Below are 27,765 nucleotides of genomic sequence, written 5' to 3'. Positions count from 1 at the left end.
TAAGGCATTTTTCTTTTGACGCTAGTAATATCATATAAACAAATTACCAGTTATGTCAGGCATATATATAATTTATAAAATAACTATACCGATCCATTTTATTCCTCCATACCAAGAATTTGTTTTTTTTTTAATTCTTTTTACCTCTTCTTCCACTCTCTTCTGTCAAACATATTGTGCGGAAAAAAAAAGAAGAAGAAGAAGACTTCTTCTTATTACTTCAAAACCATCTTTAATTTCCTTTTCACTCTATCCCAAACACGGGGAACAATGAAATGTGTCCGTACATTAAAGTCAAAAACTCACATACGGGCACACACACAAAAAAAAAGGAAAAAAAAAAGATGACCACTCATAGAGAGACAGAAACAACCTTAAAGATGTATAACAATGGCCCTATTATAGTTTTTGCACGTCCTACACCCGTCAAATGCTAGGACTTATCACTCATTATCCTATCAAACAGAGTGGCATAGCTGTAATATCTATACCGGTCAATTTCCGGGAGCGTGCCAAGGCTACCGTAGCAGTCGTCGAGGTGATCATCCGCCGCCTCAATCTTCAGCGGCGGTGGCGACTTATTAGCCGTTTCTTGGCCGGTGACAGCGTCATTGTTGTAATTATGGGACGGAGCATCACATTTGGCTGATTCCTCCCACCGTCCACAAGTGACCAAACTGTTAGCTTCTAATTGCTGTTCCTTGTGGTTGAGTTGTTGTATTAGCAGTGCAAGAAATGCCTCGTCTTCGTCCCTAGTTAACTCATCATGTGCAAAGTTGGCATACAAGTTGTCGTAATCAGTTTCTTGATCTGTCTTGTCGGAGCTGTAGTCAGTGTCGTCACTGGTGGGACTGTTGTTGTCGTTTGTGTTTTGGTTAGAAAGGGCTGGTAATTGTTTGTTCGAAGCTTCAGATGGTTCTGCTCTTTCCCTCTTTTTAAAAGAGACGAACTGTTCCCAAGCAAAGAAATAAGCATATTAATAACTTTAATAATTGGTTAGAAGTTTTATGTTTAGTGTTGTATAAATTTTAGTGCCACATGGTACATATGGAACGCTAAAAATACTCAAAAGTACACAAAATACTTACAATCAGGATTAAGAGGGAATGTTAAGCAAATGTCATGCAAAAATAGTAGAGGCATACACTTATGAAAATACAGCACGTGTATATTAGCAGGCATATCACACTCATACACTAGAGTTTTTTGAGAGGGATGAGCTAATGCAGATGTGACTAAAACACTCCAGACTAGACTGCTGTCACATGGAAATCTACAGTAAATGATAGACTTGGTTGAGGAATGCTAAATGCACTTGTGAAACCGGGGCCGTCGGCTTCTGCAAGGCCCACCACGAAAACAAACGGCCGAGATCCGACACTCATAGCCCGTGTTAATTAGGCTCTCTAATAATATTGAAGTCTAGTTATTCACATGCAACACTTTGATATGAAAATTAGGCTTAGATTTTCTAACAAATGGTATGTTAGCGCGAGGTGCCCTCTAAATCTAATTGACCCCTGATCATTTCTCTTAAATAAACAATGTTTAAACACTAGAAATGTGGCTCCATCTTTAACATTTTTCACATCTTCGAGTAGTAGCTTTGAATGTAAAGCGTCTAGCTAGTGGGTGAGTGGCCCCCACTTGACAGAATTATATACATATAATATACATACACACTTGACATATATAGAAGAAGCAAAAACACCAATAGTTTTACGGTTTGTATGGCAAGTCCAGCCAAGAACTTGGAACCGTTTCTCAAGTCCAAACGTTTGTTTGTCTTAGCTGGCCGTTGAAAAAGCAATTTCTAATTGCCAACACATCATGTACTACGTGTCAATCAATACCTTTTCCCTGTTTTGTCCTTGTCTGCACCTTCCAATTCTGTCTTATTCCCTTTCACTTACTTCCAGGAGCATATCGTCATCATAATGGAAAAAGGGTAAGGGCAATGTTGTCTATATGAATGCAAAGTTTTGAAAAACTTGAACAACCTTTTCTTTTTTCTTTTTCTTTTGAATTTTCAAATCCCCTCCCCAATGTTTAAATCTGTTTTTTTTTTTTTTTGGGTCCATTAAGGAACTAAAAATAAAAGTAAAAATAAACTCACGAGATTCTTGCATTCATCCTCGTAAAGAGTAACGGAATCTCCAATCTCCAGCCCGTTCTGCTTTACAAAGTCTCCTGTTACATTGCAAGAGACTTGTTAAGATACTGAAAGCGAAAAGATAATATAGAGAGGCCCAAAATGCAAGAAATGAAGTATTGGTCACTAAAAACTTGGGAAAGATTATTATTAGCAAGTGGGTTTCACCTGTGTTTTCGAGTACATACATCCTGCTTTTGTTATTTGACCAGTATCTGTGTTTTGATCAAAATAATTCAGAAAATTGGCTTCAATATATAATAATATCAGGCAGAAAAAAAAAAAACGAACTTGTGAATAAAAGGTACTCACTTGTATCTCAAACTCCACTCCTTGTTGGAATATACGTCTCTGATCAGGACTTGGATGCCTTCTTTATCAGAAAGAATTGGAAGTTTTTCCTCTGCCTCCCTCTGGAATATGACATATATTATACAAGAAAATGAGCAGAAAAGTTTCAGCCCAACTTTTCAGAAATATGATAATTATATATGATTTGTTTCAAGTATATATACCATATTCACAGAGATAACCTATATAACTATCGAAATTGACAGATTGATATATATATATATATATATGTCCTATTTTCTTTCTTTATTTTGTTATATAGTGCAAAATTCGAGAAGTCAGCAAGGGCCTAGTTATTGGGCAGTCCAGATCACAATCATATTGCAGTAGTACCACTCAACATATAAGAGCCGAGCAAATCAAATAGAATTGATGGTCCTTTTTCCTTCTTTTCCTTTTCCTATACTGTATATATTTATCCTTTTGTTGGGAAAAAGGAAAAGCGATAAGAAAGAACAGGTTATAAGCAAACCAAGTATATAAGCAAGTAAAGATATCTTAGTAAAACAAAAAACCAAAAAAGAGAAGCAAACAAGCAACAAGCAAATGATCTCTTCACTCACTCACTCACTCACCTTTGGAAGGACAATCCTTCCCAAAGACCCAACGTCACTGTTCTTCAGCTCCTTCTTCAGCAGTGCTCTCAGTCTCTGTACCCAAAATAATTAATCACAGTGGTCTAACGCTAATACCACACACCTGACTCTCCTATAAAGTGTAGAATTCAAATTTCCCGATCCCTAAGTTCAAGAAAAAAAAAAACCAACCTTTTTATCTGGAGTGCAGAAGTTGTAGAGATCTCGGTTGATAGTACTGATCTTATTATCAGCATTCTTGAAATGAGTACCAGAAATGGGCAGTACTGCTTCTGATCTAGTACTGTCCCTTTGAGACAAACTAACCCCAGTAGTAGTACTAGAATAATTAGGATTAGAATTGGAATTAGAATTAGAAGAAGAAGTGCTAGTGCTTCTGCTCAAAGTGAGGCTTCTTTGGCGAGCCAATTTCCGCTTACTCCGAGCGGCCTTGGTCATCCACGCATCGAAGAGCCTCTTCTCTTGCTCTTTCGACATTGACACGACATTCGATTGAGGATTAGCCACGCCGAGCTTAACCGACCCATTTTGCCCGCCCACAGCCACCGCGAAATTACCAGGAACCGAGAAAGACTGCCCACCAGCACCAGCTGGGAATTGCACCAGGCCTTGATGCTGATGAAGCAGTGTTTGCATTTGCAACGGATACTGATAACAGTAATTAGGAGGCTTATAAATGGAGAAGCAGTACTGGGAATTATGATTATTATTGCTGTCGTTGTTAGCCGCCATGGAATTAGAGGCTGATGAGGAGGAAAGAACATTGCTAGTGCTAGTACTGCTGATGGGAAACTTCTCCATGATTATTCAAGAGAGAAAGGGAGAGAAAGAGAGAGAGAAGTGATGAGTGAGAGAGAATAGGGAGTGTGTTGGTGTGTGGTTGTCTGTATAAGAAGGGGTGTGTGGGGGTGTGGTGCCAGTGGAGGGAGTCCAGGTGTGGCAAAAGCGAGAGAAACGCGTCGAAATGGCTCTGAAGAGAGAGAGAGAGAGAGAGAGAGAGAGAGAGAGGTGGTATAGTGAGATATTGATGAAATAGAAGAAGAGGGGGGTTCCAATGGGGTGGATTGGGCGACAGGTGGGAGGGGAGTGCTGGTTTTGGGATACCCATCTGACCATTCTCAGCCCGAGAGAGAAAAAACTCACTCTAATATTTACTCTCCTAAGTTGGCGCCACCTTTCGTTTAAATGTGCCAGAACTTGGGCTCTTCTAATTTGCACAGAACACCATGCCAGCCACCCATATATATACATATATATATATATATATATATATTACATATCCTTATATATTACATCTTCATGCCACACCCATATGATCACTTCAGTACTTGCACTTTTCTCTTGCCCAGTTAGGGGCTTTCATTTGGTGGGAGGTATGGGGTTGGTTTAGTTTCGAGTTTTGATCAGTTTGAAGCTAAGATTCAAAGAAAAAAGACGTTACTTGGCGATGTGATAATGTTAAATGTTAATTTTAATTCATGTCTTCCTAAGTGGAGGGCATATATCTCATTCACATATGAGAAGAGACAATTGTTGCTGTAAATATCACACGGGAACAAGATCAAAGGACTCCCTAAAAATGGCAAAGCGTGCACGCGCCTTGTCTTTTTGGTAGTTTCTAATTAGTTGTATTTTATTTTCACGAAAAGTACGATGTTTAACACATAAAAATAGTTGTTATTAGAGGGCTGACGGCATACCTTCAGTTTTTATTTGCAGAAAAAATAATATGCCTGTTAGTGGCAATGATTTCATTTCAACATGTTATAATATTTGAAATGAAAAGTATATACAATTGGGCTTTACAATCACACACATATGATAAATTTTATGTACTATTAAAAAAAAATTATGATACATTGTTGTGTAAGTTCCATTTAATGTGTGGGATGTGCGTGAATTTAACTCTTCAATTTTATGTTCGCAATTAATGTGTGTAAAATGAAAAACGGCAGCCTAAATAGTGATTCTCGTCTTAACTTGATTCGCCTCATTTTTTTTCCTGCTAGTTCTGTATATTAATCTGATATTCTCTTGTAGCAATGTCGTTTCTTGGACCTCCCCGTTCATCAATGTTGCCTTCAAGGCCATCCTCAGCATCAAACAAAGTTTGCTTTTTGGTAATAAAATTAAAAGAAATCTTAAGTTCGAAATTATAATCTTAGCATTAATTTTGGAATGTCAGAATGTAGGATAAACTAATGTATCATTGTTAAATAACTGTTACGAATTCAATGTACAGTTCATGCTTACTAAGGTGGTGTCTTTATTATTTTGTTTCCCCTCTGAGGTTTTAATTTGGTCAATAGGAAAGATCAGTTACATACAACTGAAAAGTAAACAAAAACTAATTTCTACTCTTAAAAAAAAAATAATTTATATATAATCATCAAAAGGGACGTAGCTGCACCAAAATTAATTAATGCGCTAAACTCTCGTTAAGTAAGTGACTTAAATTGATTTTGAGAAAGTTACTATTTTGTGTTTTTGGAGAAGTTACTGTTTTCAATTTTTGGGAAAGGGTCATTTTATGATTTATTAAGAGTCTATAAATAAGTGTTTTGTGTAAAGCTTTATGTATGTGCTTAGAGAAAAGTGTTGAGAGAGTGCCTCCTTTTGAAAGAGAGAGAGAGAGAGACAACAAAGTGAGGAGAGAGATAGGCAAGGGTGTAAGGAGTTTTGGGTAGAGAGAGAAAGTAAGAAAGTTTGTTGAGTGTGTAATTCTGAAACTGTTAGTGAGTTTTTTACTATCTTCCGTGAACGTAGACAATTTTTCTGAACCACCTAAATTTTTATCTTCTCTATTATTATGTTATTTTTGTTTAAGTTTATTTTTCTGTTGCATGAGTGTAGGGGTGTGTTTTTTCCCAAACAACTCTAAAGCTAGTTAATTATATGAATCACTTAAAATTAGTATTGTAATAAGGCTACATCAAGCGTCAAATAAAGCAATATATCTATGACTTGGTAAATAAATGCTTTTTAAAAAAAAAATATGTACTTGTGCTTTGAGTCCCTCCCCATTTACATCAATTTATAGTTCAGAAATAAAAGAGATTCCAATTGATCTTAGGGAAAATTCAACATAGAGAGGTCAAAGATATGGCAGGAAGTTTGGTGCTAAAATATTAAATTAACACGGGTACATCTGCTAAAAGCTTTAACCTTTTAAGAAGATGATTATGTTAGGTCACCGGGTACCTGCAACACAGAATCAACACACACGCACACCATAGCTAGATTATTGAAGGAACCTCAACTAAAGGTCCAAATTCATTAATCGTCGCTGGAAACCACGAGCTTAGCTCAGCCAGCAAATCAGAAACAGTAAGAATTAGTTTTCTCTTTTGATACCCTCCCACGCACAATCCTTTCCCTTAAATCTCTAAAGCCGTTGTAACCTCCCTACTCCCTAGGCACTATTCCCTAGCCTAACCTAACCACCTATAGGCCACATCAGCAACCTTCCTCACACACTCACATCCCTTCCCCAACCGAAAACATTACGAGCTATTCTAGAGTATGTCTGTTCGTATATGTTTTACCTAGGCTTGGGTGTAACATTACTCCCCTCCTCAAAAAGGACCTTGTCTTCAAAGTCGAAGGTAGGGAAGCAGACTTGCAGCTCTTCCAAGGCCTTCCAAGTGGCATGCTCGATGTCACGCCCCTGCCATTTATCCAACACCTCTTTACTGACCTGCCCCATTGCCTCCTCAAGTGACCCTGCAACACGCCTTCTGGAAACAACAGTTCGGGAGTGTCCGCCGCAGTATCCATAACCACCGGTTCCTTTGAAACCGTACGCCTACCGACCACCTTTTTAAGCATAGACACATGGAAGACAAGATGTACCTTGGAACCCTCTGGTAGACGAAGTCGGTATGCTACTGGTCCTACCTTGCCGATCACTTTAAATGGGCCATGATATTTTGGTGCCAGTTTATTGTTGGAGCGCCTGGCCACGGTACCCTGTTAGTAAGGTTGTAGTTTCAACTAAGCGAGCTCCCCAACCTGAAACTTTCGCTCCACCCGCTTTTGATCCGCATAACGCTTCATCCGTTCTTGTGCACGCTCTAAGTTGCTGCGTAACTGTTTCAGCTGTTCATCTCGTTCAGAGAGTTGCATATGAACCGAACCAACTGTTTTTTTACCCCCTGTATAGCGTATCAAAGTCGGGGGAGCCTGGCCATACAGTGCCTGAAAGGGCGTTGTACGGGTAGTGCCGTGGAAATTGGTGTTGTACCAATATTCTGCCCAACACAACCACCTACTCTAATGCCTAGGTTGGCCACTGGTGAAACACCTTAAGTACGCCTCCAAACAAAGGTTAAAGACTTTTGTCTGCCCATCCGTTTGAGGGTGATATGCTGAACTCATACGTAAGGTGGTGTGCTGGAGGCGAAACAGCTCTCTCTAAAAAAGCCTAGTGAAAACCTTATCGCGATCACTCACTATACTCCAAAGTATGCCGTGAAGACGAACCACCTCTCGACAAAACACCTCGGCCACCAACTTAGCGGTGAACAGCCACTTGAGGGCAATGAAATACACGAATTTGGTCAAGCGGTCTACCACCACAAAAATTACCTCATGACCATTGGATTTAGGCAGGGCCTTGATGAAATCCATCGAGATGTCCTCCCATACTGCCTCAAGAATGGGTAATGGCTGTAGCAATCCTGCCGGACTCGTAGACTCCACCTTGTTTTGTTGACAAATCCTACATTCAGCCACAAATCGTTGCACATCCCTTGCTATACCCGGCCAATACACGCTAGCGCTAATCCGCTTGTACGTCCTTAGTGCCCCCGTATGTCCCCCCATAGGGGTTGAGTGAAATTCATCCAATAACTGGGGCTTGAGTTGGGAACTCACTGGAATCACTATTCGACCTCGATGCAACAACACCATTCTCCACTGCATAATGACCTCCTTGTGCTTCTCCGCGGCTCAACTGATCCTTGAGGGTGCGAAGGTTGGCGTCAACAGCTACTTCCTATTCCACCGATGCCATGTCTAGAAATTGGGGTCCCGAAATAGCCAGCAACTCCTCTCCTTGTGTCCAGCTGCCTCGACGAGACAAGGCATCGGCCACTGTATTTTTTCTTCCTACTCGGTAGTGGATGTCAAACTCAAACCCCATCAACTTTTGTTGTGCCGAGGTACTGATTCGTTGTTCCAAAAGAAAATGAAGGGACTTCAGATCAGTACGCACCACAAACTTCCTGCCGAGAAGGTTGGCTCTCCATTTCTGGATGGCCAACACCAGCGCCATAAGTTCTCTCTCATACACAGACTTGCCCATCGTTCAAGGCAACAGCCCCTTGCTAAAATAACCCACCGGTTGCCCTCGCTATAATAAGACCGCCCCTATCCCTGCCCCTGATGCATCTGTCTCAACCTCAAATGTGTCATTGAAATTGGGTAAGGCAAAGACTGGAGTCTCCGTCATCCGCCGTTTAAGTTCTTGGAATGCCCGCTGCGCCTCCTCGAACCAAGCGAACTCACCCTTTTTTAACAATTCTGTCAAGGGCCGCGCGATGGTGCCATAATTTTTAACGAAACGGCGGTAATACCCTGTCAAACCCAGGAAGCCACGCACCCCCTTTACTGTGGCAGGAATTGGCCACTCAACCATACCTCGTATCTTTTTCAGATCGGCTGCCACGCCCTCCTGTGAGATGCGGTGTCCCAAATATTCCACAGAGTCCCGAAAAAACAAACATTTCTTCAGATTGAGCACAAAACTCTCTTACTTCAACAACCCCAACACGATGTGCATGTGATCCAAGTGCTCTTGTGAACTGCGGCTATAAACTAGTATGTCATCTAGAAAAACCAAGACACTTCCAGAGCAGGGGTTTGAATAACTCAGTCATCATCGCTTGGAAGGTAGCTGGAGCATTCGTAAGCCTGAAGGGCTTGACGAAGAACGTGCCCCTCGTGCGTCCGGAATGTCGTCTTCTCCACATCTTCCCACCTCATGCGTATTTGGTGGTACCTACTCTTTAAATTAAGCTTTGAAAAGCAGGACGCCCCATGTAACTCGTCCAATAATTCCTCGATTACAGGAATAAGGAACTTATCAGGCACTGTCAACTTGTTCAACTCTCAGTAATCCACACAAAAGTGCCAACTGCCATCCTTTTGCGAACCAATATCACCGGGCTCAAGTAGGGACTCTGGCTGGGTTTGATAATACCAGCAACTGTCATGTTTGCAATTAAGCGCTCTATTTCATTCTTCTTCACATGAGGGTAACGGTAGGGGATATTCAGGAGGTTTGCATCATGTTGTAGCACAATAGCATGATCCTCTACTCTGGACGGTGGTAGTCCCAGCTTCCCGGAAAACACCGTTTCATACTCCTTTGCTAACTCCTCCACATAAGCCTTATTTGCCCCATCATTCCTGGTATTGGGTGGACACAAATTTTGCCACTGCACCAAATAGCATTCCTCACCCTTCTTGGCCATTTTAGCCACGGTGGTAACTGAAATAGGCTCTCTGGATAAAGCTGACACCCTAATAAGCCGATGTACCTTCCCTTCCAACTCGAATTCTAACCACATTTGCTAGAAATTTACCCTAAAAGTTCCTAATTTCCTGAGCCAACTGGCCCCCAAAACCACATCTACTTCCGGTATCTCAAATGGAAATATATCTAACTCGAATTCCACACTAGACACTTCCAGACGCACTCCTCGACATATGTTATCAATAGTATATTCTGAGATGGAGAACACTACTAATCCCAACTCTTTAACCTTGTTCCAACTGATAAACAAAGAGTTAGCTCCACTATCGATTAAGATGGTTACCTTTTTGTCATGTATGTGACCGTACAACTTAAGGGTATTGCCCGCATTAATCCCCGCCAAAGCTTGCAAACTCAGATCGGGTTGGAGGAACATCAATCCTTCCTCCTCCTCCGAGTCCGTACAGCCGCGATCTTCCTCTGGTGGTGTGGCTCCTTTTTCAGGTTCGTCGTCTTCTTCTGTCACGGTCTCGAGCATTTTGAGAGTACCGGTCTTGCATCGGTGGCCGCCAACCCACACCCCTCCACACCGGAAACACTCCCAGTTGTCCTTCCGCCATTAACGTTCCAACTGTGCCGGACTCGGAACGCCACCGCCCTCTCTCTGTCCCAACCCAGCCATTCTCTGGGTCTGCTCGAACAGGGGACACTGATTGCTCACGAGGGCTGAACCCCACTTGTTGGTGACCAAACGAGTTGTCGTTTGGTGAGGAGAGTTGAAAAGTGGTGTGTCGCCTACCCTTCCACGTGTTCTTTGAGCTTTCATTTTATGTTCCAGCTGTAAGCCCAATTGAATAGCCTCGTGTACACTTTTTGGTTACCACATCCGAACATCATCCTGCAGCTCTTGACTCAGTCCATTCAAGAAAATTCTCAGAGTGGTAGCCCGGTCCATTCCTCGAATTCGGGCCGACAACTCTTGAAATCGTTCTCCATATTCTGCCACAGAGCCCATTTGTCTCAGGCCCACCAATTGCTCTTGTATCGATATGAATTCTTTGGGCCCAAAACCCTGCCTGAAAGAGAACTTCAACTCCTCCCAGTCCATGCCTGGCTCCTCCTCCATGACCCACTCGTAATATTCCCAAGCCTTCCCTACGAGAAAATCCGCAATAACTTGGACACGAACATCGGGTTGGATCATATGGACCCGAAAGTACCGCTCCGCTCGTCTCTCCCAGACCGACCACCCTTTTCCATCAAAGGGTGGTAAATCCACACGAGGTGGACATCCTCCAGTCCTCCGTCGATGAGGAACCAGATTGGGAGGTTCGCCACCAGCCCATGGCGGTAACTTCTCTCCTAACTGCCGACGGTCGCCCCCAACCTCCTAGCGCCTAGGACCGCGCCTCCTTTCTTGGTTGTATCAGCCTCCCGCCCAGGCTGCTGGCGACTCTACTTCAGGTGCTGCTCCCCGAGGTCGCAGACCATCCGTTTGTACCATGTAGTGCGGCCGTCTTGCAGGAGGAACGCCGGTGGACACCAGATCCCACGGTTCACTCTGTCCTGATACTGCGGTGGCCTCCTATGCTCCTGTAGCAGGGGCGGAGACCGCCGCCTTCCCCCGTTCCTTCAACAACGAATCTAGAATTCGCGATTGAAACTCTCGAAGCTCTCCTTGACGAAATTAGACACCAGCTGAGGTAAGCCCTTGAGACACTCCTCCAGTCGATCCAACCCTGTCAACTTCTCCATCAATTCATCCAACTTCCTCTCTAATTCCTCCACACGATCACCATGAGTAACGCCCTTCGTCATCCTCTACTCTCCCAGATCGTAGATGCTCTGATACCAAAATGTTAGGTCACCGGGTACTTGTAACACAGAATCAACACACACGCACACCACAAAACAACACCACAACTAGATTATTGAAGGAACTTCAACCAGAGGTCCAAATTCATTAATCATCGCTGGAAACCACAAGCTTAGCTCAGCTAGCAAATCAGAAACAGTAAGAATTAGTTTTCTCTTTTGATACCCTCCAATGCACAATCCTTTCCCTTAAATCTCTAAAGCCTTTGTAACCTCCCTACTCCCTAAGCACTATTGCCTAGCCTAGCCTAACCACCTATAGGCCACATCAGCAACCTTCCTCACACACTTACATTCCTTCCCCAACCGAAAATGTTACGAGCTCCTCTAGAGTATGTCCGTTCGTATCTGTTTTGCCTAGGCTCGGGTGTAACAAATTGATAATCTAACATGACGTGAGAGTAAGGGGGGTGAACAACTCATGGTTTTGAGAGAACTGGCTAAAAGTAGGTGTCTGATAGAATAGGTTATCAAATTAACAAAGTACCTTCAAGCATATTGGGCCCCATTCATTTCACCGATTCGAGTTTAGAATTCGAGTTTTGTTACAGTTAAAAGCTCTCAGAAACAGTCACATCTAATTTTTTTGCTACAGTAAAAAACTCTCACATAAAGTTACATTTTAACTCGAATCAGCAAACTAAACGGGTCTTGTTTGCTACATAGAAAAGCGACGCATCTAGTGCCAAAGTGAAGTGGTAGACATTTCATATTGGGGTTTTGAATTGCTTAATATTGATATATGTATATATATGGACGAGATTTTAATAAATATATATATACACGCACACGCACACACACATAGAATGTACGACTTACTTTTCTGGACAAGTATATGGAATTACCTATCTACAAGCTGAAGTCCTTGCGTTTAGATCGATGAAAGAAACTGACTGCAGGATCGGGTCTGGCAATATTAGAGCACTTCCCTTTTCTCTGCAAGTTGTTAACTCGTTTTCTAGCAAAAAGTTGTTGACTCGTTTTCTCTAATATTGATCGAAAAATCTATCAAACCCGACATTGCCAAATGAAAAATCTATGGTACAAATTGCAAAGGTTTTGTCAAAATAAATAAGTAAATAAATAAACATGCTTTTTTTGTGCCTCGTGATCAGAAGTAGTACTAGTTCGGCCTGCTTATAATAAAAATCAAAATTACTGATCCATAAAAGATCATGAATATTGTACATATCTCACAAATTCTGATCAACTCTTCACTGTAGTAGCTTTGTTTGTACTGGAGCTTTTATCCCATTTCAATCAGATCTCATGTAATGTGTAAGGAAAACTGCGTACGTACCAGAGACACTGAATTGGGAGATAATAAAAGCACGAGACTCTTTATAACTACAGCGTCTTCTTGCAGTACTGTCAAATCTAGCACCAAATATAGCATATGCCAACATTTTGTTTGATATATTCACCTTTCCATTAATCATTATAACATTTTCATTTTGATATTACTTTGAAATTAAAAGTTAATATTATGAATACGAAAGCTTAATAATTACAGCAAAAAAGTAAATATATAACATTTAAAATAACATTAAGCATTAGAACACAAAATAAAATAGCATATTAAATATGTTATTTTATATCTTTTTTGGTGCTAAATATAGCTTTTACGTTGACATTTACATTGGAGATGATCTAAAAAATTGAAAAAGAATGATATATCTTGAGTATATCCTTGAATATGCGCAACAAGAAACCTGATCTAAACAATGATAGTGACAATATATCACATTAATGTTACACGTGATAATGATAAACATTTAATTTTATTGCTAATCACGATTAAGCATGAGCTTTATTAACTAACCCTGAAGAGATAAAGACTCTCATCACCTTTTTTCCTTTTTTAATAAGCCAAGGGGAGAAAATTGGGCATCAGAGGAAACTAGCACATCTCAATGGATTCACTGACTTCTGCGCTTTAACTAGGAAAATTTGCTAATATATATATATATATATATAGATGTATATCAGAGCAATAAAAAAATAGTATTACACCCTTATGGTGCTTTTACAAGCATATAACAACAAAGAAAGGCTCAATGACAATAATAGAAGAGAAAAACCTCAGTTATATTGGACTGTGAGAGATGAGCTGACACTACTGGAACAAAGACTATTTCCTAAAATGATCAGATTTTGTCAAGAAAAGTTTTTCCCAAAGAAAAAGTAAAATCTATTGAAACTGTGAAAGGCGCAATTTGCACTCAGAAGAGAAAAATTGGGTAAAATATTCCTTATTGATCATAAACTTTTATTCACTTTCAGACACGAAATGTGGTTTAACCATCAAATTTTTTGGCTAGAAAAGTTGCCTCAACAAGAGAGGGGCGTACGTATTGTAATTAACAAATTAAATATAGCAATTAGACAAGATTATCAATTGCAATACAGATTTATCTATCCGTTAATAAGTATGATTCGAATTTTCTGAAAAATTATAATGTGATCAATAATATGTCTAGGCGTCCATGGCTACATGGAGAGATGGCAGAAATCAAATCCTAATAGCGGTGTAAAGTACAATCATAAACAAAATGCTCGTGTCATTAGTATATGAACTCTCTTATATGATTCTGCGTAAGGTTGATCAAGAAGAACACATTGCCCGCATAATAAACAAAGAAAAATAAACTGGAAACTGAAGAATATAACAATAGTGGTTGCATACTATTAATGGGTTAGTGTAGCGACAAAGACATCTGTTTTTTTTTTCTTTTTTCTTTTACTCCCAAAATGCCTCCAGGATTATACTCCACAGCACCACATTAGGACTCATGTCGGGCCAGTGTGTTTTGCAGTAGTGTTGAGTGCTGGACTCCTATCAGACCAATGTGTTTTGCAACGTTGAGTGTGCAGTGGCATGAGTAACTAGGTCTAAATCTTTTGAATAGAATTGAATTATATCTTTACCGTTCTATTGGTGGGATCTTGAATTTTTAAAGTGATGAAAGGAATTGGGAACGTGATAACACTAACGATAACCTTTTTTTTTTCTAAGAAAAAAAATACTGCTTGCAGCGGCAATTACCAAGTATTAATTTATCAATCAATCTTAAAAACTTAAGTTATTAATAAGTGGACCAACAATAATTTTTATATTCTAACATCTAGAGCCTAGAAGCTTTTTGCCAGTAACTGAGTTTCTAGTGTGAAGGAGGATCACTTCTTGCTAGTTTTGATGTACACATTTAAATCTTGCGCTAGGTATTAGAAAAAAATACCATTTAGCTAAAATCTACAGTAATTACGACATTTTGTTTCTGATCTTGAGATATGCAATTTGAATCCTTCATCCCATTGTGATGTAATAATAATAAAATAATAATAATAATAATATAAAACGTTAAGGTGGTTAACTTCTCACAAGATATTAAGGGAGTACAACAATATTCTACGTTGGATTCTACAAATTTCAAATGACAAGAAAATGAAACTCGTTTCTTTCTTGGAGAAAAAAAAAAAAAAGAGGACTATAGGTGAAATATCTTCCCATCTCTATTGATCTATAGAAGAAAATTTGAAGTTTCCACCAATAAAATCAAAAAGACCTGACCATCCAATTCTACTCGATTACAAAATGATTTTTCTTTTTTTTTTTCTAATAGAGAACTAGAAAATAAACTTTGTTTCGCTAAGAATTAGAAAATAAACTTGTTAATAGTTGTTTGATACAATTCCTCGGAGAGGGGAAAAACGTAGAATCTTTGAATAGTTCTGGTGACAACAAGAAAGGGGGAAGTTCTGTGATTGTTACCTGAAAATTGGTCACCGTGACTGTTTCCTTGACTATGGCAGCACTGGCAGTGAAACTTTGGTTAAAGCTTGTTATTCCGAGGCAGACGACCTTTCTTTTTCACTTTGGCGTTTTATTTTTTTGCGTAACTGAAACAATAGGACCAGTCCAAAGAAGGTATTTTATTAATTATGGTAAATAAACTGTGTATGATTCTCATTAATTAATGGTAATTGATTGCAACCAATTGCCAAGGGTTTTCTTTTTTTGTTACTTTTGGATCAGGCAATGATTTTTTATGCCAAATTTGCTTTTTCCAAATACGGAAGGTAACAAATAAGCCTTCACTCAACTAAATAGTAATGACGTATCATAAAATGTAGGTAAGAAAAAGCTACTTTAGTTCGTTGATTCGAGTTTTTAATTTGAGTTGAGATGTGATTTTATGTGAGAGTTTTTTTACTGTAGTAAAAAAGTTAGATGTGACTTTCTGAGAGCTTTTTACTGTAATAAAACTCGAATTGGTAAAATGAACGGAGCCTAAATTTCTTTGCGTGTATGTATTGGACTTGAAGGTGTTTTGTAAGCAATTTCTTTGTTTTTCTGAACAAAAAAACAACATTTGAAAACGTTTTCGGTGCAATTGTTTCTGTTTTTTTTTTTTAATTTTGTTACCAAATTTAATTAAATTTTGAACACATGATTTTGATGTGTCATCGTCTATCGGTTAAAGTAGTCATCGTATATCCATTCCTTTTACATTAGTAATGGCTGTATCATCATATAAAATATGCAAAATTAAACATTTGAAAGGATAATAAAAAAATAAAATCATATTTGACGGAAATGTACAAATTGGAGTCGGGTTGAGCGGCTTCACGTACTGACTATCTCTGTTGTGAATTAGACCCACTTATCGTCAAATCATTTTGGGTAGTGACTCTTCTCAAAAACCTCCAAGTGGGTAATTGGAAGCCCACTCTATCTCCCTTCCTGATCACTCTTTTCCTTCTCTCTCTACAATTGCACCGGCGATCAAAGTTCACCGGACCCCATACTACCGAAAAGCGCCCTTGCCCTTTCTCATCTTTCGTCACCACTGAAATTGGTTCAGAGATCAATCGCAGATGACGCGTTTGATGATCCAGTTGGGGTTGAGGCGGTGGCCGCGCGCAGAAGGAACTGAGAATTGCAAGGATCAGGTTCGCAGACAACGAGAATAAGCGTCGACGGTAGAAGAGAGGAAATCTAGTTATGACTGCACTACTAGGAGAATTCCGGCCATTCTGAAATTAACAATTTAATAGGCATATCAATATTTTCGTTTAAAAAATTGATATAATCAAAATTAAAAGAAAAAAAAAATTAAAGATATATCACAATTTAAAAGTAAAACATATACATTTTAAAATTTAGGAACATATTGACATAAGTGATAAAATTCAAAAAGTATGTATAAGTATTTTTATTAAAAATTTTAACGAAGTTAATTTTAAAAGACATATTGACAGAAGTGACAAAATTTAATAGCACAACATGGATATTTTAAAATTCAGCGGACATGTTAACACAATTAACAAAGTTCAAGAAGAACTTATAAAATTTGTTATACCACATACTACATAGTAATTATCAATATAAATTTAGTTTTTTAAACTTGTCATATTTACTTATTCAAAATGACTAGCAAGATTATGTTACATGTCTATATTTTCTCATGATGTTTAACTATCGAGACATGTTAAATGTATTATTTATTAACTAAATTAAACTATAATAATATTAAATTAAATAAAAGATGACTTAATTGCTAAAATCTCTATCGTACGGTCTCGTTCATTTCACTGATTCGAGTTTTCAGTTTTAGATTTTTTACAGTAAAAAGCTCTCAAAAAATATCACATCTAACTTTTTCTGTTACAGTGAAAAGCTCTAAAAAAATATCACATCTCAACTCGAATTGAAAACTTAAATCCACAAAGTGAACGAGTCAGAAGTGTTTTCTAAACACGTACCTTGTCAAAGAATTCTCCCAAAAGAAAACATTTTACTGTACAAACAAGTCGTACGTACGTACTCCTATCGGCCATTCTTAAATTTCATTTTTGCTTTATTTTTTATTTAAAAGACCACTGATGTTATAGGCTTATAGTAGCAGGAGGAAACAAATTCTAATCGCTCTGCCACCTTATTATTGATAATTAAATTCCCTTATTTAATGTACTCTAAAAGAGTATAATATTAATATTTCCATCGATTTAATTACAAACGAGCTACTAAAATTATATAAATGATGAAACAACATCACGAGATGAGAAGATTTTTTTCTTCCAAATTTTAATAAAAAATAATATGAAATTATTGTTGGATTAAATAATTATTATTTAATAATTACTAGTTTTTGGAGAAAAATGTTATAATTTGAGTTGAACTTGTAACTTGAGTTTGTGTTTAGTTATGTACATTTGAGTTATGGTTTGAGATAAGAATCTTTTTGAGTTTGTGTTTGAGTAAGTCAAAACTTGAATTTGTATTTAGATAGTATTTTAATAAAAACTCAATGCTGATGAAAAATTTTAATAGGGTATATGGGTCAGGTTTTATTCGTCTTTTCGTTATCAACGCATAGAAAAAAATAATAATCTCAATCAGAATTAAAACGAAAAAGTTATAGCATTTTTAAGAATAGAAAAAATATTGTTCATTAATTTGAGTTTGAGTTTCTGAACTCGAGTTGAAGGGAAAACTTGAACTCGAGTTTTAGTCCTAAACTCGAGTTTAAACTCGAATTTAAACTTAAATTTAAACTTAAAAAAACATAAACTCAAATAAAATTATAACTCAAATTATTTTTTTTTTGAGTTTTTCACTCAAAAAAACAAGTCCAGTCTCTACTTTCATTCAAGTGTCATACTCATATCGGTAATATTCGTGGGACCCTAGAGTTGAAAATTGGAAATCAAGGACATGTGTTAACTAGCTACGAGGTCCGCCAATGAGGGAAACAAATTGGAGATCAAGAACACGTGTTGACTCGCTACGAGGTTCGCCAATGAGGGAAACAATCTTCCCAACACTTGTCATCGTCTCTTCACGTGTCATCTATTTACGTTGCCACCTTCCTCACCTCAATCACGTTATAAGATGCAGATTTCAGAGCAAAGGAAAAGGCAAAAAAAAAAAAGATCAAAACGGTGACAAATTGCTAAAACAAAAACACATATCCATCGACAATGGCAGCCAAGTTTCTCGCGATAAATGCCGTCTTCGGCCTCTCAAAGGCTTTCCCTCCAACCCTTTCTCTCAGACCATCAAGAAGAGTCTCCAGGGTCTGCTTCACCTCGGCCTCCAAGCACTCTGATGTATGTAATTATGTATTTATGTATCAACTTTTTTCTTTGTTTTTTCGAACACACTTGAATATATATATATATATATATATAATATTTCATTTTCAGGGACGAAATGCTTGGGAAGAGTCGAGAGATTCGAGGGACTGGAAAGACCCTGACGAGATGACGAACAGGGCAAAAGAATCCATGAAAGAAGGAGAGGAGAGGAGTAAAGAAAAGGCGAAAGAGATGAAAGACAGAGCCAAAGAGTACACGGAGGAGACGAAGGAGAAGGCCAATGAAGGAGCGTACAAAGCGGCGGAGACGGCGGAGAGCACGAAAGAGCGAGCGAAAGACTACACGGAAGCGGCGAAGGAGAAGGCCAAGGAGGGAACTAATAGGGCGGTGGAGACGGCGGAGAGCGCGAAAGAGAAGGTCAAAGACGCGGCGGAGACGGTGGAGGAGAAAGCGAAGGAGGGGACATATAAGGCCGGGGAGACGGCGGATAGCGTGAAGGAGAAGACGAAGGAGGGGACGAGCAAGGCTGCGGAGACGGTGAAGGAGGGGACGATGAAGGTGGCGGAGGCGGTGAAGAGCGTGGGGGAGAAGGCGAAGGTGACGGCGAAGAGCGCGTGGGACGCAGCGAAGGAGACGGTGGTGGGGCCGGATGAGGAACCGGAGGATAAGGTTGGAGGGAATACTATGGATGAGGATGTAGCGGAGCCGAGGAAGCGTGGAGGGCCTGATGAGAAGACTTATTGAAAAACATTTCAAAGTGTTTTTTTGATTGAGCTTGTTAGCTCATGAATCATGATATATGATGTTCTTTAATTTCCCTTTATTACGCAAAAAACAAATAAATTAGCGGTGTACATCAAAGACTTCGTTGTGTTGACGAATTGTGTCAAGTGTTTTTCCTCTCAACTTTTGGCATGCATTATCTAAAATCAACAGATCACAAGCTTCCCTTTGGTTAAAAATCCTGAACATTATCTAAGTAAATAGTTTTTTTTTTTTTTTTTTTTTTTTTTTTTTTTTTTCGGGTAAAGAAAGTAAATTGATATTTTGCTCGTGAAATCCAGAGTGAATTGTGTACGTGTTGAGATAGTGCACTCGAATAAACAAGTAAAAGAAAAATTATAGAACGAATTTTCTGTCATTACACTAGTACAGATTTTCTATTTAAACACAGTTGCACAATTGTTGTCTTTTTAAGTGTCATTAAAAATGTTGTGTCGTTAAAAGTAGACATCTTTCCAAGTGTCATTAAAATTGTCATTAAAATGTTAATGTTGTGTCGTTAAAAGTGGACATCTTTCCAAGTGTCATTAAAATGTTATGTGTCGTTAAAAGTGGATTGTTGATGGTGGAATTTCGTCAACAAAATTACGCCGGTTACCTCGGTGTTTCGTTAGGTTACCAGTCTAAAGTTGTTATATATTTGGATTTTCGCATCTAATGGCTCGTGTTAGAGGTATACTATTAGACGTATTGCTTGAAAACGTGAGGAAAGGGTGCTCACGGATTTATAGTGGTTCACTCCATAAGAAAGAGCTACATCCACTGTATATTTTATTTCACATGTTCTTCTTGCGTTACAAAAAACAATCCATCCCCTTCTCTATGGGGTTTTACCCCTTTTATAGTTTACAGATTACACACGCAACGGCGGGCTGCCTTTGGGGCTTTTTGACGGGTCATCTTAAGTGACCTATCCTCTCAAGTGGCTTACTATCCCATTTACCTAGACCGTAGCCTGTTAGTCTCTTTTGGACTGTTCACTCATTCAATTTGTCTCCCATTACAGCTCTGCAGATCCTTTGTAATTTCCATTGGTCCGTTTCAGGCGGTTTAGGGGCTTGTAATCATTCTCTGTGCAACTGACATTCTCCAAACCCATACGCAACCTAAGGATCTCCAGCTTGTCACCTCAGAGGTCTTTCTTGGGATACAGACTCAGTTGCTTGTGTTTTACCCTCTGCGCCTACGTTATACTTTGTAAGCCGTGGCCTCTCTCTTAGTCGACCCTATCACAGTACTGATGCGAACAGATTACGCAAGTCTCGACTGTATATAGGGTCGACGGTCTCATGACCCCCTCATGCTCTCGGCTCTTCCACCATATGTCTCTCTTAGTCGACCCTATCACAGTACTGATGCGAACAGATTACGCAAGCCTCGACTGTATATAGGGTCGACGGTCTCATGACCCCCTCATGCTCTCGGCTCTTCCACCATATGGGGGGGAATGAGTTTCAGGTGTCGAAGGTTACCTAACGTGGCAAGTATGGGGCCACGTGGAGCATGACCGTTGTCTGACGTGTCAGTGTATATTTTCCCACATACATCTTTCCAAGTGTCATTAAAAATTCTTTGTTAAAAAATCATCTTTTAACAACAGTTATTTTGACACATCTTTTAACAACAGTTATTCAAACTTTTTAACAACAGTTACAATAATATTTGAATAACTGTTGTTGAAACTAATCAAAATGATTATATATATATATATTATTATTATTTTTTTTTTTTTGCATAAAACTTTTGATGTTTCATTCATTTCCGGCTATTACCTTATCCTCCTCATACATACGCAAAATTAAGATTTGCAGGCAATGCAAAATCTATAGAACTTCATGTTTCATAGAAGCTAAAATAATTCAATAACTTCACATGTTAAGTGTTTAAAGTATAATGAAGCTAAAGGTTCACGGTAGAGTAAATAATAATAAACAAAAAAAAAAAAAAAACAAAGAGAGACAAGAGGTTCGTAGTTTCAACAAAGTACCAAGTAAAACTAAGGCTAGATTTCACTCTAGTTCAATGTCTAGAAAGGAGTTTGATAGATCAATTCATTCTAGTGCAGCAGCTAACAGGACTTTGCTGATACTATTTGCCCATTCTACTCGAATTTTATCAATCTCCTATTGTGAATGAGTTTGTTTTCCATCAAACTTCATATGAACAAAGCAACATTATGCAATTTAGCAGATTAAAAAAAACATTATGCAATTTAGATTTACAAGATATAATTTTGAAACAAAAAAAAGAGTAAATAAACATGTATCTTAACATTAGTGCGAACATATGAATATAAGGATTTTTTGGCTATATATATTAGAAGCGATGAGAACTTACAAGTTAATGACTTCTTTCATGCGATTAGGGACTCTAAATCCAATTGGAATAAGGAACTATATTGCTTCACTGTCTGTATCAATGATATTCAGCAACCAATGCTCCCTTAAAATGCCAATTATAATGTTAGCTTAAACAACATAAATAATTATATAAAGCAATAAAACTTAGATTTTATGTTTACAACAGAGGAGCAAAAAATAGTTGGCCAGTGGCCACACACACACACACCTCTTTTAATATTCCAATACCTGTACAATGTTTCTCAAAATGTTTGACTCCGTTCCCTTGAATAAAGAACCATACGAGCCGTGGATAATCTATTTTCAGTTGAGCAACATGCAATTCATTTGCAAGAAAAAACCAACAATAGAAGCTTCAACACTCCAGTTTCATGTGTACTCTAGCTTTACATCTTCATTTAATTATCATATGCTAAAACTCAATAGAAAAGAAAGAAGTATCATATGGAAAAACAAAACAAAAAACAAAAACAAAAACAAAAAGAAATCTAAAATTAGCTATGCACCTGAAAAATTGGTTAAGTTGGTTTCTTCTCACGAAAAAACTTGAACAAATTTCTTTCTATAAGCTAATTTCTGCTGCAGCAACTTAGAATTAACAAAAGAGGAAACAACAACTCTGCCTTTGCTTTTGGATTGAAGGGAGATCAATTTCTACAAAACAGAGATCATATATTTATATTGTGAGTTTTATGCAATTCAACTATTAAGATGTAATAACCACTAGAATTGATAAAAAAATAAATAAAAAAATAAATTATAGATTGTTAAGGATGTATCATGCAAAAGAATTAAGGAATATATTGTGCAAGCTAAACAAAGTTTATACAATAAGAGGGAAAAAATACCTTTCAAATAACACCTCGATTGACAATATGCATAGTGACCATTAATTGAATGTAAAAGAATGACTTTGATTGAATATAGATACCATATGTACGTGAAATGTTTGGATTTTAACTTTTAACTAAAGCAGATTAAAGATTAAAACTTCTAGTGGCCATGAACTGATTCTTTGTATTTGATTCAATGGTCATTATGTCTTTTGACTAGATTACGTCTCCTTCTGCTATAAGGAGATCCACTTCTCATTTCTTAGTGCTTGAGGGACAAACATTTGAGGTAAAAACAAAACCAAACTTTGAGGGGGAACCAATGGGAGAAACGTTACCTCATATTACAACCTCACTTCACTGACATTGGAAATTTATTCGACACATATATATGTCTATGACACCACAACCTTCGAGAAAAATTGTAAAACATCAATGTAAACATGACCAAACACACCTATGATCAGCATCATATTTGATATCTCACCTTTCTGTGACTTTCTTGAGGAGAAAAAGCAGATCCAATATTTATCTTCAAGCCTTTTATTCTAGAAGACTCTTTCACTGCCCCCTTTCATTTGGTTGTACCAATCACCAATCCGGGAATTGTCCACCCTGTCTCTGACTAATTCAAAAGCCAAAAATTGGCGGTTCCAATAAACAAAACCAAGAAGAAAGAGATATTATTATCTCTATTATACCCACAATTTCAAGAATATTCAAAGCCTGAAACCCCATAATTACCAAGGAAAAAAGGGGAAAATTGCATACTCAACCAAGCAAATCAATGGGAAAAAAAAAAAAAAAGAGAAAAGCTTCTCGTAGACTTGCAGACTTTGTATTAGATTAGGAAAAAAAATAAATTTAAACAAAACCTAATCCTGAAGAGAGAAAGGATGATAAAATCTCAATCAAGCACAGTAATTTCAACAAATCGAGGTCCGGAATCGGAAGATAAAGCAACTAAAGAACTTGCAAAGCAGAAAATCACATCACCAGGAAACTTGTAGATGACGGAAAGGGCGACAAAGCGGCAGGTCATGCAGGTGAAGTTGAGGCTGAGAGCCAGATGCCGTCGTGACTCGCAGGAGACGGAGGCGGAGTGGAGGAGATGGTAGGATCGGAAGCAGAGGCGAAAGCGGAGGCGGTCACCAGGTAAAGGGTAGAGTACAAACGAGTTAGTTAGCGGTTAAGGGGTTTTCTTTCTTTTTTTTTTTCTTTTTTTTTCTCTCTTTCTTTTTTTGTTTTTTTGTTTTTTTGTTTTTTTGTTGTGAGACAACAATGTTGAGATTTCAAGCATAAAGGTGAAGTAAATATTTCAATAGACGGCCAACAAAAACGTGATTTCGTGGGCGACTCTCGCAGGAAATTAATGGGATGTTTATTTTTTGTATTTGTTTTTGATTCTGAATCATGATTTATAATTTTTTGTAGTATTTTTTTCTCATAAAAAACACAAATAAAATGAGAATGATTCTGAATTTATAAACTAAACGCCTACTAAATTTTAAGTATGTTGATAGTTGTTTTATACAACTGTCGTTAGATATTGAGATGGTGCTTTTGATGATAGTCATTAAGAATAAATGTCGTTATTAGACTACCGCATAAATAATAGCCCCTTTAACAACAGTTGTCTGAGGAAATGTTGTTGTTTGATGTCGTTCATTCAGCCTTTTTCTTCTAGTGTTAATTTATTCTCTATATTCCTCTAGTTTATAGTGGAAACTTCTTCATCCGATATAACTTTTAGTCTATATTCAAATTTTATTATTACAACTTACATGTCACATTAGGTACATAAATTAAGATTTAATATACAAATCTCTGTTGATACATAAATTAAAATATAAATTAAAATTTGAATTAATCCCTCTAACATTATTTTTATTACAATATACATATATTATTCTTATTGGAAATACATAATGTGTATATGCTCCGGAGTTTTGAGAACAGTTGCAACAATTTACAGTTTGAATTACGTAATTTTTCCCAAAACTTTGTAACACTATAATGTGTAAAAGATATAATCTAGGTGAAGATTAAATAACATTATTTAATAATTCTGATCTTCACCTCGGAGTCTTCTGAAACTATAATAGAACACTATTTGCTGATAATTTGTAAGTCTTGGAGTTAAATTCTTTTTACAACTCAAATTTATTTACTACAATATTTTTTCTTATAAATTCAAACTCAATTTTTTTTATTACAGTGTTTTTTTATATAAAATACTCAAATTCTCGTGAAAAAAAAAATACCAAATAGAGAAGAGTGAGCCGAATGTTCAATATGAGTGTTAGGTATTTTTATTAGTTGGCAATTTATTAGCAATCTTCTAAAAATTCAAAAAACATGTTTAAGAAGATTTTGTATTGCAGAAAAAGATTCATAATCAGATTTGAAGTTAAAGTTGCAGATTTTGTTGAGTTGAGATTTAGAGAGATAAGGATAAAACATTGGTCAAAAGAAGATAATGCATTGGTTATTTGAATTTAAATGGGAGATAAAGCTTACATGAAGATCAAGTTATTTTCGATCACGTGAGCTACACAATTAAGCTTGAGCTGCACATGAGAATTAGAACTTTAAAATTTGACTTGGTCAAAGAAAAGTCAAAGATAACTTGCTATAATGAAAGATAAGGCATTGATGTGGAGATGACTAAGAGAATATTAGATGTTGCAGATAAAGCTGAGGAGGATTTTTTGGTAACTGAATATAGGTTCAAAAGTTGAAAAAGGAGATACGTGGAATGAGTTTATATGGGAAGTGGCTTTGCAGGAAAAGGTGGGTTGACTATAGGAAAAAGTCTTGTGATAGAGAATCGGTGTTTAAGGAGAACAATCTGTAGTTTTTTTTCTTCTCATTGAAAGTATGAACAATTGAAGGGAGTTCAGCAGTTAAAGGTGAAGACGTGTAGTACACGCTAAACAGTGTCATTGTGAGAGTTCATCACAGCGGCGTCATAGTCTAGGAGGAAGTCCTTGAGTGAATAAGCCCGTCAAGGTTGTAATTCTTAAATCATAGTGAAACTGTTTATTGTTTGCGCGTGGCCCCGCAGAGTAGGTGTGCGCACCGAACTGTGATATCATATTGTGTGTTCTTTTACTTTTTGCACTTTATTTTACTCGAGCAACTGAACGTAATTAACTCAGATCTAACAATGAGAAAAAAAGAAAACAACTTCAAGGTTATTTTTGACAGAACCTCTTAAATGTACCTTTTTTGCTTTTTGCCTCCAAAAGTTGTTTACGTAAATATTTGGATCATAAAAAAAATAAGAAATATTACTACGAAAATAAAAAAGTATATTTTTTATACTACTTCACTTAAAAATAAAATTATTTAATTAATAAAGATAAAATAAAAGATCATAATAATACCTAATTATTTAAAATAATATAAATAATAGGCTTGTATGAAATTATGATAAACTATATATTTTTTCCGTATATTTTAAAACTATTTAAATTAAATAGCAGTATACAACATAAATGTTTCTTTTACGGTTAGTAAAAAGATTTTTTTTTCACGTAAATTTTCTTTGTACAATTGTTAAAAAGATATTTTTCACGTAAATGAAGATTTTTTACCACAAATTATTTTTTTCCATACATAAATGATGCATTTTCATGGTTTGTCATGGTTTTATACATCTGTTATTTATTGCATTCTCTTTAGAAAAGCTTAAACAACTATGGCTTGTTTACTAAATCGTAAAGGAATATAATGGGAAAGGAAATGAGATTAGAAATAAAAGTAAAATAATAAGATTAAAGGTCATCCATTCTTTTACATGTGTTTATTTAATTATTAGATAGTGTAATATGTTTACTAAAGTTAGGAATAGTTATTTTATGAATTTAACATAAAATATCCTTTTACACAATCAAATAATCATTAATTGTATAATAATTCATTAAAGGTAGATAAATAAACTTACCATTCATTTTCTTTGATAATGAATAATATTAAAGGAATGGAAAAACTAATATTCCTTTTTTTCATTCCTTAAGTTATGTGAGGCCTACTAAATTTTGATGGTAAACACATTATTAGATATAAAAAATAAAAATAAAAAAATCACTCCTACTTCTTTCTGCTGTCCTTTTTGATGTAAAGTAAGCATGCCCTAAAGTTTGGATACGACATTATTGAAGCCCGTGGGCCTATAAAGAAAAAGGCCCGCCCCACCATTTTATTTTTACAACAAGGGGTGAGCACTTTATTTTGAACACTACATAAAGTGCTCTGAACACCGGTAGGGTCAAAAGTTTGAGAGGCAAAAATTGATGATCGCTACATAAAGTGCTCTGAACACCGGTAGGGTCAAAAGTTTGAGAGGCAAATTGATGATCAAAGCCAAGGACCACATTTGGAATGAAATGATTGTACAGTAACTATACCAGATCAGACTCACAGAGGGTGATAAGCATAGAGGACGATGGATCGCAATCACAGGGTAGAGCCGGCCCCACACGCACACAGGGAGGAAGAGGAGGAGGAGCTGAAAAAGAAACGGTAGCGTTTGTCCATAAGAGAAAGAGGAGTGGTATGGTGTGGGAGCAGTTGTAATAACGGATGCCATCGTCATCATCTTTCATCATCTTCTCTCTCTCTCTCTCTCTCTCTATATATATATACACACATATGTATATACATATATATATGTGTATGTATATGCCAACTCCCCTAATTTCAGTTACGTGACTTGCGGCACGTGCATCTCTCGTGCTAATCAGATGTGTGTCCCATTTCTATTCCTGCGTTGTCACACTCGCACACACATCGTATTCTTCTTATTATATAGTTTATATTTTATATATATATATATAAGTTTGCTTTTAATATTTGTCAAGTTGGAAATATAAAACTTGGGAAAGAATTTTATGCGAGCACCGTTTGCGCCAGCTTGATTTGTCAAAACTGCCCTTGGTGGGCTTTTTTGTATTAGATCAATTGAAGGGGATTCTTTAGAATTTGAGGATTGAGCAACTCATGATACACAATTGGAGCTTCATCGCCAAGTGTTTTTTCTTCTTTTTTTTTTTTCCAGTAGATATATTGGAATTCGAAACTAATGTAATAGTTACATAATAAGCAAGTATATTGTACTCTACCATGTTGTTAAGGGGATTCTTTAGAATTTGAGGATTGAGCAACTCATGATACACAATTGGAGCTTCATCGCCAAGTGTTTTTTCTTCTTTTTTTTTTCCAGTAGATATAT

The 27,765-nt window shown here is 37.2% G+C and overlaps 2 protein-coding genes and 1 long non-coding RNA gene across 3 annotated transcripts; 1 reads left to right on the top strand and 2 right to left on the bottom strand.

Annotated features, from left to right (window-relative positions):
- Nucleotides 1–433: 433 nt before the first annotated feature.
- On the bottom strand, nt 434–3,900 carry LOC21397629 (B3 domain-containing transcription factor LEC2). The gene is made up of 7 exons (XM_024173352.1): nt 3,406–3,900; nt 3,271–3,321; nt 3,079–3,153; nt 2,465–2,565; nt 2,321–2,367; nt 2,117–2,190; nt 434–949 (listed from the first exon to the last, which is right to left on the bottom strand). Exons 1-7 carry the CDS (start codon nt 3,898–3,900, stop codon nt 434–436), a joined length of 1,359 nt encoding a protein of 452 aa, XP_024029120.1.
- A 14,468-nt stretch (nt 3,901–18,368) lies between these two features.
- LOC21397627 (late embryogenesis abundant protein, group 3) lies at nt 18,369–19,430 on the top strand. The gene is made up of 2 exons (XM_010109864.2): nt 18,369–18,565; nt 18,662–19,430. The coding sequence occupies exons 1-2, from the start codon at nt 18,437–18,439 to the stop codon at nt 19,295–19,297; spliced, it is 765 nt and encodes a 254-aa protein (XP_010108166.1). The 5' UTR covers nt 18,369–18,436; the 3' UTR covers nt 19,298–19,430.
- A 2,844-nt stretch (nt 19,431–22,274) lies between these two features.
- Nucleotides 22,275–23,561, bottom strand: LOC112093884. Its single transcript, XR_002903254.1, has 3 exons — nt 23,526–23,561; nt 23,017–23,150; nt 22,275–22,350 (listed from the first exon to the last, which is right to left on the bottom strand). It is a non-coding gene; the product is annotated as an uncharacterized LOC112093884 (long non-coding RNA).
- Nucleotides 23,562–27,765: the final 4,204 nt, after the last annotated feature.

This window comes from Morus notabilis, unplaced genomic scaffold (genome assembly GCF_000414095.1).
Source record: "Morus notabilis unplaced genomic scaffold, ASM41409v2 Scaffold191, whole genome shotgun sequence".
Lineage (NCBI taxonomy): Eukaryota > Viridiplantae > Streptophyta > Magnoliopsida > Rosales > Moraceae > Morus > Morus notabilis.
This window is presented reverse-complemented; position numbering and strand designations above follow the sequence as displayed.

Bases quoted from the DNA above. Each gene is read 5' to 3' on its own strand.
- LOC21397627 (XM_010109864.2), top strand. From the start codon at position 18,437: ATGGCAGCCAAGTTTCTCGCGATAAATGCCGTCTTCGGCCTCTCAAAG. The intron at 18,566-18,661 runs GTATGTAATTAT...TTTCATTTTCAG, and splicing joins CGGCCTCCAAGCACTCTGAT to GGACGAAATGCTTGGGAAGA.
- LOC21397629 (XM_024173352.1), bottom strand. From the start codon at position 3,900: ATGGAGAAGTTTCCCATCAGCAGTACTAGCACTAGCAATGTTCTTTCC. The intron at 3,154-3,270 runs GTTGGTTTTTTT...TTTTGGGTACAG, and splicing joins TCTGCACTCCAGATAAAAAG to AGACTGAGAGCACTGCTGAA. The intron at 950-2,116 runs GTGAGTTTATTT...GCTTGGGAACAG, and splicing joins AGGATGAATGCAAGAATCTC to TTCGTCTCTTTTAAAAAGAG.